The 16938-nt window shown below is 53.0% G+C and overlaps 1 protein-coding gene across 1 annotated transcript; it reads left to right on the top strand.

Annotated features, from left to right (window-relative positions):
* Positions 1-1771: 1771 nt before the first annotated feature.
* Positions 1772-8437, top strand: LOC101777931 (protein TIME FOR COFFEE). Its single transcript, XM_012843965.3, is given in 14 exon segments — positions 1772-2285; positions 2381-2538; positions 2635-2956; positions 3082-3478; positions 3589-3640; positions 3812-3901; positions 4011-4257; positions 4347-4416; positions 4505-4586; positions 4678-5106; positions 5202-6044; positions 6046-7402; positions 7490-7663; positions 7751-8437. Coding segments are annotated over 14 exon segments (4743 nt in total). The 3' UTR covers positions 7759-8437.
* Positions 8438-16938: the final 8501 nt, after the last annotated feature.

Raw genomic sequence — 16938 nt, 5'->3', positions numbered from 1 at the left:
AGAGCGGCGGGTCGCTGAGCAGCTGCTGCGCGATCCATCCAGCTCGACCGGCCGGGCCCACCGGGTCGTCACCTCCCCCGCGCCGTATCTGCGAGGAGGCCCCGGATCTGGCTGGCGCCGCGGCGCTGTGAATTTTGACCCGCCTAGCCCTAGCGCACCCAAAAGCGTTTGATGGGCTGCCATGCCGCGCGCTCGCTTGCCTTTATTGGGGTTGTGGGGGTAGAAAACGGCATCCACACGTGTTCATATCGGGCCAGCGAGGAACCCGTGGCCCGTCGGGGGAAGGGAAGGAAAGGAAACCAGGGTTAAACCAAATTTCCATTCAAATTTACGGCGACAGCTGACAGCTCCAAACCAAACCAAATTTCCATTCAAATTTACGGCGACAGCTGACAGCTCCGTCCACATTCCAAATTTTCTCTGCGACATCAATTCTCTTTACTCCTATATTTTGGGATATAGGAGTATTTATTAGTAATCATTTATAATTAGTAAGTATGTAGAGTAGCAATAAACCACGTGTACATCAGTGGAAGAAATGGTGACGTCTCCACAGATCTCTTTTCCTGCTGGACAAATACGTGACCCTACTGTACGAAAATTGACCGGTTTTGTTAAAAGGGTGGGAAAAAAACCAGAGGGGTAAATTGGTACTGCATATTTTATTAGGACTAGGCGAGAGGTGCGGTGAAGGTTGGTGGCGAGTGGGGCCTCTCGCCGTGACGTCACCCGCGCTGCCACGTCGGCGCCCACGAGCAGAACAATAAAGAAAAGCGGGGGGTAGGGTGCGGGCCCCGCGCGAGCCTCCCTCGGCCCCACCGCCACTGCCTGCCTGGAGACTTTCCTTCACTTTCAACCCACCCGCAGCAACCGGTGCGAGGCCGCGCCACGTCAGCCCCCACGGGTAAAACACTTCCCCCCGCATGTCCAGATCAGGTCCATCCGCGCGGGTGGGCCCCGCCAAAAGCGGACAAGCCATCCATTTAAAATCATTTCCTCCCCATTTGCTACTGCTCCGGTGTAGACAATTTATTATTAATAAATCGGCTGGTTATTAATTGAGTGAATGGGCTATTGGCGCCTCCTCGGCCCCGTCACCCCCACCCACCTGCTACTGCCGGTGGGCGCTTAGATTTTTCCAGCCCGCCCCCGACCGCCACGTGTCGGTGGCGGCCCCATGCTTGAGGCGGAAGGAAGGGCGGAGCGGAGATTTTATTGCGGGTCGGGGAGGTGCGGGGCGCGTGGGGCCAGCGCCCGGATCCGAGGGCGGCGGGGCGCGCCACGGTGGCGCCGCGGCTCCGGGGCCGTCGGATGCGGGATCGCACCGCGAGCGGATCTGGGCCGTCCGATGCGGGCGTGGGCAGCGACAAAAAGAGGATGAGGCGAGGCGGGCGCCTAGAAAGGGAACCCGACGGGAGGGAAGCGGCCAGACGACGCCCAGACCAAGAGAGAGAGAGAGAGAGAAGGGGGCAGCGGCACGCAGCCGGAAAGAGAGGGAGGGGGAGGTGGAGAAGAGAGGGAGCCTTGCAGCGCGGAGAAGAAGAGATAGGGGAGAGAAGCCAAGTAGTAGTAGAGTTGTAGAGGGGGCAGAGGAAGAAGAGCGAGAGCCGAGGAGCTCTCCCCTCCGCCGAACCCTCGGCGGCGCTGCTAGATTCGCGAGGATTCCCGAGGCGCTGATCCGCGGATCTGCCGCGCGGCGGCGGTGCTCGTCGGAATCCGGCGAGGCGGCGGTGATTTGCCGGGGATCGGCGCCGCATGTCTCAGATCTGAGATGGACAGGATCCGGGACAGCAGGAGGGGCGGCGTGTCCGTCGCGGGCGGGCCGCAGCCGCGGAGGCGCCTTAGGAGCAACGGCGGCGGCAGCGGAGGTGGCGGGGCCCCCAGGGACTCGCCGCGCTCCGAGAGGCGCCGTGGCGAGCGGCTTATGCTCAACGGCGGTGGCGGCGGCGCCGGTCGGGACGATGCCGACGACACCTCCGACGAGAGCCTCGGCGACGACGACGACGACGCCGAGGAGGAGCTGGCGCCGCGGTACCAGCCCTCGCAGCGGCGCTCGCCGAGCACCGCGCCTCCACCGCCCTCGCCGCCGCAGCCAGGCGGCGGCCACCACCACAGCAGTAGCAGCAGCGGTGGCGGCGGCGGTGGGGGTTACCACAACCACCACCACCACGGCCAGCAGCAGCAGATGCAGCGCAAGGGCGGTGGCTCCAATCCGAAGAGCCCCATCGTCGCCAAGGCCGTCGACGAAATGATCGGCGTGCCTGTCCCGAGGAAGGCTCGCTCAGGTACGGCACCGTAAAGCGCGGGTTTTTCGGCCTCCCCGGCGGTTTCATCCGCATGGCTAACGCTAACCTTGCTGCTGCTTTCGTGTTCTTGGCAGCTTCAACGAAACGCTCTTCACACGAGTGGCCTGTCCCCGGCGGTGGAACCAGCGGAGGCAACGTCGGCGCCGGAGACGCCTCGCAGATCCAACGGCCTTCGTCACGGCCGATCTCCCCGGCGTCGGCCTCAACCACCGCCCCTGCTCGGAAGAAGCTGGTGCGGTCCTGAGCCCAGCGGCGGCCATCTGCTTGCATATTCCTCAGCTCTTGCTCTTGATTACTGATTTTTTTTCTCTATTGTTGTGCCTCTCAGAAACCTCTTGGTGGTGAAAGAGGCAGCGCCGGTTCAGGGCCAGCGCCGAAGCAGAGGCCATCGCCGTCCCCAGCGCCTTCAACAACCCCGCCACAGCCGCTGCCACCGAAGATTTCAAAGTCCCCATCTTTCATCCAGGAGGAGATCGAGGTCGCCGAGGTGCTGTTCGGGCTCACAAGGCAGTTCACCTGCCCTCCCAAGCAGGAGAGCAACCACAAGCTGGAGCCCAGAGACGCACCGGAAGCCAAGTCCGGGAACTCCTCACCGGCCCCCTCGTCTTCTGGCGTCCGACCGTCAGATTCCGCCTCACTTTCCACTATAGGTGCGTAGCTCTTTCCGTTGGTGGTTTTGCCTTCGTTTTCCCCTTCCCCTTTCGCCGAATTTCCCCTTCCTTCTTTGCAAATTTTGTTTCTGGGGTCTAATCGACTCCCCCGCCTGCTGTTGCAGCGCCAAAGAGGAAGAGACCACGGCTGGTGAAGTACGATGAAGACAGCCGTCCGGCGAGCCCAGCAAAGCCAGAGTTGGCAGAGCCGTCCTCAAGGTCGGAGGCACCTCCCGCGTCAAGATCAGAAGGGAAGACATCTACGTCGGCCGCAGCAGAAAGTGGCATCAGTGCCGCTGCCCCTGCTGCTGCTCAACTCGAGACTTCGCGAGAGCCAGAGAAGATGGAAGACCGTGGTAGAAGCAGAGATCCGGAGCTCCGGCCCAGCGAATCAGATCGGCGGGATCACAGGTCGGAGAGCCGGACAGAACCGCCGGCAGCACCTTCATGCAAGCAGGACGGTGAAGCAACGCCGGTGGGCTCCGAGGCCAGGAACGGCGAAGCTACAGCCACGACAAAGATGTGGGCCTCTTGGATTTTTATATTATTGGTGTTGCAATAACCATTATTGTTTTTGGATTGTGCCGATCTGATTAGTATATTCACAATTTGTGTGAACGATTTTTTTCCAGTGAGCTGGCATCGGATGGCGCTCGGCAAGAAAAGTTTTGCATTGATCTCATGGTGGGTATATGCTTCCTTGTCCATGTGTGTGTGGTTGAATTGGTCTTGCGGAATTTGTTGGGCAAAGATTGAAAGCGACAATTTTTGCCGCAATTGCTTCTTGGTGCTTTGTTATCTTTTGCCTCCTTTTTTTGACTTCTTTTCGCCTCATCTGATTATTTTTGGTTCCAGGCTCCCCCTCCTGGGAAGCTATCTCCTGATAGAGATGGCTCCTCCGACCCTGATGCAGATAAGAAGGGATTGGATTCTGAGATGGACATGGTGAGCACTTCAGTTTCACCAATTCTTTTGATTGGCATCATCAGCTGGAGCATTGGATATTGGATTCTGGTTGATTTTTTTAACCTTCTTTTCCTTTGGTTCCATTCAGTTGGGGAGAGGAAAATATGAAAAGAAAGATGGCGAAAGGACTCGGAGAGGGCTGGATATTGATTTGGAGGACCAGAAGGTGCAAAGAATTCCGGCTGATGAGTTCGCGCCGAAGAAGCTCACGCTGCAGTTAGATTTGGAGAAGCCCAGCCTTGATGAAAAATCACCATCGGAACGACGGCAGCCGCAGCCACCGCAGTCGCAGCAGCAGAAGCCCTCAAAGTCTGAAGTAAAGCATGAGAAATCTGGTAAGTGTTTGCTGTGCTATTTGCATTTGTCCCTTGGTTTTGGAAAGAAGTTTGTTTCCTTTTTTGATCTGGATTTTCTTGTGTTGCAGCTATGCCTGCTGTTACACCACCTATGCCAATACCTGTTGGAGGCTGGCTGGGGAGTTTCCCACCGTTTGGGTGAGTTTCTTTAGCTGCTGGATGCATATTGTACGCACGGCTGCTCAGTGGATTGGTTTCTGAAGCTTGCTGTGTTGTGTCTTGGCAGTTACCTTGGTCCAGTCCCGGGACTATCAGCAGCTGGTCTTCATCCCATGGATGTCAAACCAGGGTCTTCTAGCGGATTACAGGCATGTATTCTCACGTCAGTCAGCCTGCGGTTATCTGCATTTGTTCTCTCTCTCTCTCTCTCTCGAAGTCTTACATTCTTCTGCATTGCAGCATGCTGCGTTGCTTCCACCACCAACACGCTCAAAGCGATGTGCTACACATTGCTACATTGCGCAATTTATCCAGCACCAGCAGCGAGTTGCAAAGATGAACTCTTTCTGGCCACCAGCTGCGGCGGCGGCAGCAGCTGCTGCTGCCAATAGATCGGGGCCATTCTTTGGTCCGAGGCCATTCAACATGGGTGTTGTGCCACCTACGGATGCAGCCTCCCTGCTTGTGAACCCAATGCAGGGGAACTACCCTGTTAGGGCCCACACTCCAATGCAAGAAGCAAAGGCTCCTTCAATGGCTACCTCACCATTCCAGGGGAATCTCTCAAAGGATAAAGCACTGGGCAATGCTGCTGGTGCTGAATCAAGTCAAAGGAAGCAACCCCCTGCTCATGAAACACAGCAATCCACCCCTATGCCAAACATGCTGGTACGTGCATGCAGGAAATTTTTACTCTATTTTATTTGGTAATTACAAAATTTTCAGTTGGATTTGTTTTCTTACAAGATGTTTCTGATTTTCAGCAAGGCCCTGCATTCATCTTTCCGTTCAATCAACAACATGCTGCAGCGGTGGCAGCTGCAAATGCTGCCAATCGAGCTGGGGATGGAAAATCTTCTGGAGCCAGCAATGCGATGCCACCATCTGCCAGTGCCCACGCTTCGGCAGCAAACCCTGGTGCTGCGGCCATGAACTTGAGCTTTGCCAACTTGCAACCGGATGCCCAGTTCTTGGCGATCTTACAGAATGGTGCCTACCCGTTCCAGGTTGCTGCCCATGCTGGAGGGCCTCCATCATATCGAGGCATGGCACCGCCAGGCCCAGCTGTTCCTTTCTTCAACGGACATGTGTACTCTTCTCACATGATGCACCCGTCACAGCAGCAAGGTGCACAGCAACAAAGTCATCAGAAGACCCCAATGCCAAGCTTGTCTGGTTCATCACAGAAGCATCAGCCACAACAATCCCAAGGGCTATTGGGATATGCACCAAATGCTAATGCAGCTGCCGCCGCCAGTAATTCCCAGAATTATTCTGGTAGCAATCAGCGCCCTGTGCTACTATCTGGCCTCACACACCGACAGGAGGGTGACAAGACTGGGCAAGATGGCCCATCAAGTGACGACAAGTCTCACCCTCAGAAGGGTGGATATGAACACAATTTTGCTGTTCCGGTTCATCTTCCAAATTTTGCACTAATGCCAGCTGCTCAAACTGCTGGCAGTCAGAGTGAGAAGAAGTTAAGTGAACACCATCACCAGCAGCAGCAACAGCCACAAGTCAGCCGTGGCCAGGGTGTGAGGATTGATCTTGCATCCTCTCAGCCTTTTGTGATGCCCGAAGGCCCATCGGAATAAGAAGATGGCCCAACAGGGCAGCCCAGGTGGGGCGCCTAGGGTTGGGCGCCGTGACCCCTTCGGACTCCAAGAAGCAGCAAGACATAGTTATCCTCAGCTTAATTTCGCTGCAGCTCAATCTGTCCAAGCCACACAGAACAAGCCCCAACACCAGATCACTGGAGAACCGAAATCAGTTGCTGGGGATTCATCCTCCACACCGACCGCTGGCGACAGCGAGAGAAAGAAATCGGCTTCCACGAAGTACCCGGGTGATTCCCAGCAGCATTCACTGTCCTTCACCAGAACAGAAAGCAAGTCTTACGTGCCTGCATTCCTTAGTGGCAGCACAAATGAGAACTCGTCTCGCACCTTGAGCCTTATTGGAGCAGAATCTCCAAACACCTTTGGTATGGGGAGTAAATCCACAAGTTCTTCCACCGCTGCATCTGCACCAGCTGCAGCTTCGTCCACCATTTCTCAGCAGCAACAGCAGCAGCACCAGCAGCACCAGCATTTCCTTCAGATGCACCAGAAGCATCAGCAGATGATTCAGCAGCAACACCATCTGAATCGGCCTAGATCTGCTGCACCAAGTACACCAAATAATGCAGGTGGGTACCCAGACCGTCTGAACATGGCGAGCTTTCAGAATATGATGTACCCTGCAAGTGCTACCCAAGGGGGAGTTCAATCTCCTCAATTGAAGGCATCTTCAGGGAGAGGGACACCTTCATCTGCTGCTACGACTCCACCTGCTGCTCCACCCTCTAATTTGATTGTGATGAAGAACAGCGGTCTCCACCAGCAACAAGCAAAAGTTCATATGCAGGCCCTCTCCACGCCTGGTCACCAATCCCAGAGTTCTTTAAGCATGAGTTCATCAAAAATGGGGCCTTCTTTAACCAACCTTTCTACTGGAGGAGGGGATCTATCTCGATCTTCAAATGCTCCTGTGGCTTCCGGTTCACCATCTCGATCCAATTCAGTGTCCAAAAGTACAGGTGGCAGCCCACCTGCTACTGGAAGTGCAAAGGGTGTTCAGCAGCCTGTCCAATTGCCATCACCACAGCAGTCAGCGACGAACCCTGCATCGACATCCAGCTCCAAGTCAACTCCAGCAAATCACTTCAGTATGGCTATGCCATCAATCCTTGGTCAACAGCCGAATGTGTCACCAGGTTCCAATGCGGGGAGCAAGCAGCAGTCACACATGCCCCCCTCATCATTGAAACAGCAGCCGTTCCCACAAGGCCATTTCTTCATATCCAATGCGTATGCGCCACAAGCACCAGGAGCTGCTGGCCCTGCTGCCCTCGGCCTCTACCAGAAGCGCCCAGGCGACAAGGCGCAGCAGCAGGCGCCCCATCAACAGAATGCCATGCCAGGTCCGTTCACGATGCTTTCCATCTGCTCTGGTTCCATGTCAATTTCCCCTGCTGTGGCCCCCTCTGACCCAGGAAACGCTCTTGCAGCTGCTGCTGGCAATAACATGAAGGCGCTTCATCCTCCTGGTGGCTTTATGCATCTTGCAGCGGCTGCCCAGTCTGCGGGGGGTGTGCAGCACTCACACATGTCGGCGGCGCAGTTGACTTTCGGACCAATGCCGATGCCTGTAAAGCCCTCGAGCGATCAGAAGCCTGCTGCTGGTACTTGACTGACTAGATCTCAAGTAAAAAAGAAGTTCGTACAGTTCAGTTCTTTTAGCTTACGGGGCAAATTCCTTTGTTCATCAGGAAAGTAGACAATCCGGACACCCATGCTTTGGAGTGGTAATCTGAACTGGCGAGCTAACTATTCAGTGGAAGGGCGAATGGCGGCTACGCCTCTCGGATGAAGAAGAGGAGAAGCGATCACAATAGCAGCGGTGGCTCAAAGAACCCACTCAGCTGCTGGTGGTGGTCACAAAGGGAGGCGCGCCTGCTCCATCCTTGCAGAAGCCCTTGCTAACTTAAGAAGTATTCGGATTTTGGAATGGTTGATGGGAGTGATACTTTTGTGTAGTTGGTTGGTTATCCTCCCATGGCGGAAAAGACCGGAGGAGGTGCATAGAAATCTCTCTTTTTTATCCCCTTTTTATGCATGGATGGATGGATGCCCAAAGCTGGTCTCTCTAGTGGCATTGCTCTTTGTTTTTTTTTCCTCAGCTTAACTGATGAAGGAAAGATTCAATTAGAATGCAGGATCAGGTAACCTTATGATGCGGTTGTTGGTGCTCCCATCATATAATCTGTCAGGACACACTCTGCTTGGATTGTTTTTAGCTTGTTAGGGGAGAAGGAAAATATGTATCCCAAGTAGAATAGAAGCCAGCCAAGGGGTTGGTGGTGGCATGGCATGACCTGGCTCCGGGTTTGTTGTAAGTAGCTTTGGGGGGGAAAGGAAATGGATGAATGAAAGTGACTGATTATGGATGCAGTACCCCCAGCTCTGGTCTGTGTGATGACAAATTATTGATGATGCAGTTGCTCGTGTCTCTCTGATGGCTGGTGACTGTGCAGCGCTCATCCGAAAGCGCAGCGCATGTGGGTTGCCTTTGCCTAGCACCAGAGTCTGCTAGCGATTTCTGTGGACGGCGAGGCGCCGTGTGCTCTCGTATCGTGGAGATAGAAAGATTTGTCCTGGAGCTGTAGGCGAGCACCCGTGCCCGTCACCGTTGGACGTGCAGCGCCTCGTCGAAAAAGTATCCGGGGGAGCCAGGAGCACCACCACACCGTGGGCCTCTCGTCATCGCCATCTCCGTCTCCGTCTCCATCCGGCAAGCGCAGGCAGAGGCTCGTTTGGTGTTGACGCTTTCCTTGTCCCAAGTGGGGCTCGGGACGGGGAGGGAGGCGAGGTGCTGCGCTGGGGCCGCGCACCAGACGGTATGATCCGCGGCTGGATTCAGCTTCGCCTCGTCCAGATCCGCGGTGTCCTCTCGCCAGCTTGGGGCGGTGGCGACATGTGACTGAATCCCAGCCCGGCTGGTAGAAGCTTTCACTACTTGGCGAGCTATTGAAGATGGATGGATGGGGCAGGTGGGTCATCGGCGAAATCTTGTAAGCGGGCGGGCATTGGCCCGGTGGTCCCTGTCGATCGGGAGATAATTGCCCTGGAAATTGGACTGGGAGAGATGGCACCCGTCTCTGCAACCCTTTTAGCAGGTGTGTGTAAATGCCTCTTTGTGTTGAGATGTTAGAGAGCCGCCGCTGCAGCTGCATGTGGATGTGGATGCTTCTGGGTGTCGCTGTCGATGGCGTGGCAAAGAGAGGATGTTCCCTGCAAGTAACAGATTCCGCCGTGCGCCTGCTATTATCATCGGCGGGTCGGCACGAGTTGTGGACTCGGAGGGGAACAGGCCCCTCTCGTCTCGTGAAAACCGAGCGGTTTGCCTCGTTGTGGTCAAAGCTTTCTTTCAGTTAACCATCTATTCAAGCTGGTTTTCGTCAGGCGTTTGTTTCGGAATAGAATAGGCTTCTGATCCTTCTCTCTTTCCGTGTGAAGTTCGCCATGCTCTGCTGACTGGCTTTGTTGACCTCATGCCGCCCGGCGCTGGGGGGACCGTTTCGTCATAGTATTGATAGCTCCAGCAGCCGGTGACTCAGGTTGCGCCAAGGTTATCGGCCAAGTCGGAAAAGTCCGAGCAGCAGTTACTATCGTTAACCACATAGGGTGTGACTGTGTTTTGGTTTGTTGCCGCAGTTAGGAAGTCCTAGGTCTAGGGGCGTTTGGTTGCAGAAACTAATCGCATCGAATGTTTAGATAATTACAAATTGTTTAGGAGTGTTAGGTTGCAGAGACTAATCGATGCTTAGATACTAATTAAAAGTATTAATATAGGTTAATTACCAAACCAATTGCATAAATGAAGGTTAATTCATGAGATGAATCTATTAAGTCTAATTAGTCCATAATTAACCATGTATGCTACAATAAATATGTGTTAATTATGGATTAATTAGGCTTAATAGATTCATCTCGCGAATTAGCCACGCCTAATGCAATTAGTTTTACGATTAGTTCGCGTCTAATCCTAATTGGTATCAAATATTCGATGTGACCCGAATTAAAAATTAATCTATAAATCTAAACCCCACGATCCTTCTGATATCAGACATCTGATGTGACCGAATTAAAAGTTAATCAATGGATCAACACCAGCAACGAAACTTCACCGTCGAAGATCAGTCTTAGGGATCTCTAACTTAGGGTCGTCCGGAAGTTTCTTTGCTTCTGGTCGAGCTCCGACTCCTGCACCCCTGCAGCATGTGCGCCCACCCCGCTGTTCCCATGCCTAGAGCAAACATTTTAATAAAAAAAATTGAAAAAAAGTTTATAACGATAAAAAGAATAAAAAGTTTAGAAACAAAAATTTTAAAAAAACTATGTGAAAAAAGTTTTGGAAACAAAAACTTCAAAAAAAATGAAGCAACATTTTGAGAATGTTCAGAAACAAAAAAATGAAGCAAAAAATCGGAAACAATAAATTAAAAAAAATATGAACAAACTTCAGATAAACAAAAAAATTGTAGACAAAAGTTTTGAGAGAAGAAAAGGACGACAACAAAAGTTAAACCAAAAACTTTTGGATGAAAAAAAATATGAATCAAAATTTCCAACAAACATAAGCAAAAACTTTGGAAGAAAAATTGGAGAACAATTTATTAGAAATTTTTTTTTAAAAAAAAAGAAAAAAAGGGCCACTCCGTCGGCTCGCCGGGCCCCGGCCGGCGCCGCTCCCCGTCGCCCCGGCGGCGCGCTACTGCTCCCCATTGCGGCCACAGGCGCGCTCGCCGCGGGCCGCGGAGCCGTTCCTTCGCGCCCACGCCGCCGGAGAAGCAGCTCCCCCCGCGCCGGCGCTCCTCCTCGTGGTCGCGGCTGCGGCGCTGGAGGAGCTGCGCTGCCCCCACGCCGCCACCGCCGCGCCACTGCCAGGGGGGTGCTCGCCGCGCTGCCGTCCTCGCGGCTCCCCGGCAGAGAGGAAGCTCGCGCTGGATCGGCAGAGAAGAGAGGAAAGAGGGAGAGCGAGCGGTGAATTCGGGGACTGTATTTGTGGGGTCCACCCACATGCGGTGGCAGCACATCGGCCGGAAAATCAACTTCGCGCTTCACCGTATAGGACCGGTCTTTCCTTAGAGACTCGTTATGTTTTATTCATCGCCTCGTAGAACACTGGTCGACTAAAATAAGTTGATTTTATCTATTAGAAAAATATAACTATTGCAATTTTTTGGACATTGTATGTGTACTGAGTCACTAACAACAGCATAAATAGGCATTTCTCATTTTCCTTGTTAGTGGGCGCGCATGGTGGCTATGACTATAAGCAACTATAGTGAAAACTAAGGGATACATATTTGAATCGATTCTAAGAAAAATTAAGAAGAATTTGTTTATCTGTTGGCTAAATTGAAGAAAAAACTTTCAAAATTGTTTACCTTTAGAGGCACAGTGCGATTCACACTAGTCATCTCTAGTTGAGCAACCTTGATTGGAGTGCAGAGCTTCCTCTTCCCCAACTTAATAAGGATAGTTGGAAAAGTAGGCTAGACTAGTCATAAGCAGTGCCAATGTTAGGGGGCAAAGCAAGATATTATCAAAAGATATATTACCACAAAGATGATAGTACCATCGCCCACTAGAGATGAAGGGGAAGGTTGATGCGACGGATCTCGTTGTGGATGAAGGTGTAAAAGACATCAGGGTGGGTGGGTAAGAAATGACGCACAAAAACGGTAACTGTGGTGGAGGTGATCACTGGCGGGATGTGATAGTATCGAGGGCGCCTACACTTAGGTGAAGAATGGAGCAGGGCAGTGATTGAGGGGCAAAGAGTGATGACGGCGGAGGGAGGGTAGGGGATGTCGGGGATATATCTAGGGTTCGAGTGATGAAGTGGGAGGATTGATCTGGGCTAATTCTCATCTAACGGTCATATAATTTGTTGGTGGCAATAAATCTATCAATAGATATCTATCAAGAAAAGGATAATAATATTTTATCCGACGACTAAGAATCCCGTATGTTGCTCAACTTGATCGGATCCCCGTATGTTAACGTGATTGGACCACATTTGCTTGTCGGCGGGTTCTGAATTGCCTCACGCGTGCGTGTGTGCCTTTGCTCGTTTTACCACCTTGGATGGCTGGCTCTGTCATCAGGATGCGACTAACATTGGCACGGCATCGTATGTCGTCGCAAGTTGCACGGCATTTTCATTGCGTGTTTACCCTTTCCCGTATCAGGTAGTACTAGTGTTCCTACCGACTACCGAGTAGGCAGACATTGGATATAGTACTGCTACATCAGTACCCGGTCTCGTCGTAGCGATCGCGACTTGTATTGGCACAGGGCTGTCTGCCAACCCAGCCTAGCTAGTAAGCCAGAGCAGTAGGCCGCACACGGCACGCGCCGGGGCCGAGGCCGAGACCATTGCCGTGAATTCCCGCGGCGTCCCAAACAGAAGTGGCCGAGCCGAACCGAGCGGCCGCGCACCCGACTTTTGTTGTTCACCAGTCACCACCTAAGACGGCCGCGCGACCTGCCGGGGCGTTTCCCTCGCGGGCTCGTTTGCCTCCCACGCGCACCGCGTACGGGACGGGGGCCGCGGCCGGCATCTCTTCCCCTCCTCATCAGGGCCCTCACGACTCACGAGCGCGTCGTCCGAGCAACAAGCCAACCATGGTCCAGGGGCAGTGTCCCGCGATCGGCTGAACCGAGAATCATTTGATCATCTGTTCCACGGGAGCCTCGTGGCGTCGGCCCGGAGCTTCGCGCTCTCTGCTCCAGTTGGTTTCGAGAAGAAACACGATGGCGGCCATTTCGTCACGCAGGAGTAGGAGAGGAGGGTCCGGCCGGAGCCACCAACCCGGAATGGGGTGTTTGATACGAGTTGCTAAGCTTTAGGAGGATCACATCAGATGTTCGGACGCTAATTAGGAGGACTAAACATGAGCTAATTATAAAACTAACAGCCGAACCCTATACTAATTCGCGAGACGAATCTATTAAGCCTAATTAATCCATCATTAGCAAATGGTTACTGTAGCACCACATTGTCAAATTATAGACTAATTAGGTTTAATAGATTCGTCTCGCGAATTAGACTCCATCTGTACAATTAGTTTTGTAATTAGACTATATTTAATACTTCTAATTAGTATTAAACATCCGATATGATATGTAATAAAATTTAGAGGTGTTATGCAAACACCCCTCAGACGTGCTCACGGCCCAGATCCAGACGAGCTCGGCCCCAGACCTCGCCGGAAACAGAAACCGGTGACCACCGCCACCCCCGGCACGCATTCATGAACGGCCAAGTATCACACGGGGCGGGACCCACTACGTCCACGGGGACCTGGCGCCACCCCCCGCGCATCGGATCCCGCGACGACGGGGCCCTCCGGCAGGACTGGGGCCGTGGAGACCACCACCAGCCTCTGATGCTCCGAGTCAATCTGTCAGTCAGGCTCAGGCTCCTCCACTGTTGTCTCTTGGACCGGACGAGCTGCAGCTCGGTCCCGGCAGTGCAGGCGGCAGCACCAGCACCGCAGCAGGGCAGGTAGGCCATGCCACCATGGGCAAGCAAGGGCGACCTGCAAGCTGCAAGCCTGCAACCCTCCCCCGGCCCCGCTGGCCAGCAACTGCTTGCACCGCCTGCGATCATCATCAATACGCGCAGAATATTCACAGGCGCAGCTCGTGGCACGGCCGACTGTCCGTGTCTCTCTGGAGTCTGTACGGGCCCGTGATAGAGTTCAATGCACTTGCCTGCACGGCTGGTGCTGCCGTGCTGGAAGGGGCTGTTTGGTTGCAGCTTGTCAGGCAGCTGCAGCGCCAGGCAGCTTGCCAGTAGGAGGAGGGAAGAGAAAAGTTATAAGAGGCGGGGGCTAAACTTTAGCCCTATCACATCGGATGTTCGGATACTAATTAGGAGGACTAAACATAATCTAATTACAAAACTAATTGCAGAACCCTTAGGCTAAATCGCGAGACGAATCTATTAAGCCTAATTAATCCATCATTAGTGAATGGTTACTGTAGCACCACATTATCAAATCATGGACTAATTAGGTTTAATAGATTCGTCTCGCGATTTAGCCTAGGAGTTGTGTAATTAGTTTTGTAATTAGTCTAGGTTTAATACTCCTAATTAGTGTCCAAACATTCGATGTGACGGGAGCTAAAATTTAGCCCCCTCCTCCCAAACACCCCTTAGCTAATCTTGCCATAGCTCTCCTACCACTAGCTGCCTGCCTATCACTTCACTGAATCAGAGCGGGCTAAGGCGCGTGAGGAATGAGGATGGAGTAATTTGGGCACCCCAAAGTTTGGGCAACTAAACAAGACCTTAGTAGGAGGAGGGAAGAGAAAAGTTCTAGGCCAATCTTGCCACGGCTCTCCTACCACTAGCTGCCTACCTATCACTTCACCTGAACCAGAGCGGGCTAAGGCGCGTGAGGAATGAGGATCCATATGCTAATGTTCTTCAATTCACACCGTAGCAATGAACAAAATTTGCCCCCGAACATCTGTTGCATGGACGAAGTATATTTGGGTCACAGGGAAAGGAGGCTAAAAAGGCCAACGAACACTAGTGCAATCGGCACGAACTGAAAATTCAAAGGAGCCTAACTTGAGCAACACAAAAACCATACAACTACACTATAAAGCACTAAAGCTATAGCATCGTAGAGCTATTTTACAGAATTTTACGATATTTTTGTATACTCTCTCTGCCCCCAAAATATAAGGACTTATCGGTGTCCAAATTACAATCCAAAGACGCCGATGAGGAGCATCTGGAGACATCATCAAGAAGCGTCGTGTTAGCAGTGGTTTCCTGCCAAAATGGCACACAGAAATCCGTCTGCTCTCGTCCCTATTTTTATGCTGAACTGCCTTCAATTGCGAGAGCTGCCAATGCCTCTGCATCTTTTTTTTTTTTGTTTACCTCAGGTGTGTGGATGCTGCCGTAGTGCCGGGAGTTGCCACTGGCCGTGCCTGTCGCTGTCGCACCCTGTGCTGCCATGTCGCAGCAAGCGACGGTGTTCACTGCAAGCTTGGGGGGATTCTGTTAACGTTGACATGCACGTGCTAATCATCGGCTAATATGGGCGTGTCGCTGTCTCCGCGGAAGCTACTAAACCCAATCTTTTTTTGTTTCCTAACCAGCGGTGACTTCGATAACCCGCGCGTGTTTGGAAGCTGCTCCTGCCCGGGATTCTCGACCGAGCGAGCTGATCGCCCACCCAACTGTTTTGCTGAAAATGGAAGCCTCTCCTTTGCTTCGTCATGCGGACGGGTCAGCTTTTTGGTTGGTTTGGCCTTGGCCAGTAGGCTCCGGTACGTGTTCCGGCGGCGGATGATCATGATCTGATCGTGCAGCACGCTGAGTGAGGAGTCAGGAGCCAAGGTGGTTAGCAGTCAGCCAGAATGAGAAAAGGATCGCTTTGGCAGCACGTCACGCGCATGAAACACCTGACCACGCACGCTGTTCTCTCTCTTGCAGGGTTGCAGCTGACTTGCAGCTCTCGCCAGAGGCACTGCCGCACTGGGGCCAGTGTGGAGCCCGTCCCGCCCCAACGGCAACAGGCAACCCTGCTTCTGTTACTGTTCATTGTTGCTTTGCTTTTGACAGTAGAGGTAAACTTGCTGAGCTGCGGTACAGAGGCAAGCTCATGTTACTGGCTGGCATGGTGGCATTGCATCAGTGCGCAGAATATTCACAGCGGCGCGTGGCATGCCCGTGCCCGTGCCGGTGAAGGGATTGAGTGCTCTCGCCCTGCGTCACTGCCTGCTCGCTCTGCCTACCCAAACCGCAGTAAAAAGTAAAAACGAATAAACGAACATAGTTGAATGGTTGATGGAGGAAATAATCATGAAGTGGTAGGGGGTGAAACGTGAAAGGAAAAGGAGCGAATCTTTGCCATAGCTCCACCTGTGATGTATTGTAGGCCGAGTTTGGGGACTCTGGTGGTAGAGGAAGGAACCGTGGAAGTAGTAGCTGGTGACCTGGTGCACAAACACACCGTCGCGGTGCAACGATGAAGGGCCACTAGGGTAGAGTAGGAAGTGGAAATGAAAAGACGAAAAACCATGTATACGATGCCGCAGATAGAGCAAAAGCAGGAGAAAAAATGGGCAATGAAAGACCATACGGGGCGACAAAGCGGAGCAGAGAACCTCCAAACAGCGCAACTGATGCGGGCTATACCAGGATCGGATGAACCGACGACGGCGAGGCACCGGCGCGCGACCAGACATGGGAATCGGCCGGCGATGGGGCGGGTGAAACACCGTCGTCGTCATAGGCTGCACCGCTGCAGGTACTCAGGCAGCAACGCGAAGAAGAGGAAGTTGGAGATTCTCCCTGGCACTGTCAAGCACGCAATGATAGGCCACGCCACTAGCTACTTCGGCCACTATATATGCACACTCCCTCTAGGCTCTAGGCAATCGTCGATCTTGTTCTCTCTCTCTCTTTCTCAATCAGGGAAGGGGCCCACTCGCGGCTCATAATCATTCAGTGGGGTCCGAACTTTCTTTCACCTCGGTAAATGGTGCTGCCACGTCTGCGTCCAGCCCGTATATAGGCATAGCTTGTAGGCGGTAGCTACCAATACCTCCTGTTGATGTGCGTTTCTGGTTTGTCTTCTCCTCACCCTGGGCAATCATTATCCTGTGCCCGACTTTTTTGTTTTTCTCCTTTTTCGAAACATTCTCACCAATACGTTATTTTCGGAACCAATTTCAAAAATAGATCATTAGCTTGGCGCCATCCACGCTGACGTCAAGCTTACACGTCTCGGCGCCAGCCATCCTGGCGCTAAGGTCCATGCGCAGCTGCTGATGCGGATTCCGACGTGGTGGGGGCTTGGCGCCATCCATGATGGCGCCAAGCCTTGGCGCCGTAGGCCTCGGCGCCGAGCAATTACCCCAT

This window comes from Setaria italica, chromosome II (assembly GCF_000263155.2).
Source record: "Setaria italica strain Yugu1 chromosome II, Setaria_italica_v2.0, whole genome shotgun sequence".
Classification (NCBI taxonomy): domain Eukaryota; kingdom Viridiplantae; phylum Streptophyta; class Magnoliopsida; order Poales; family Poaceae; genus Setaria; species Setaria italica.
The sequence above is the reverse complement of the archived record's forward strand: the minus strand, read 5'-3'. Positions and strand labels throughout refer to the sequence as shown.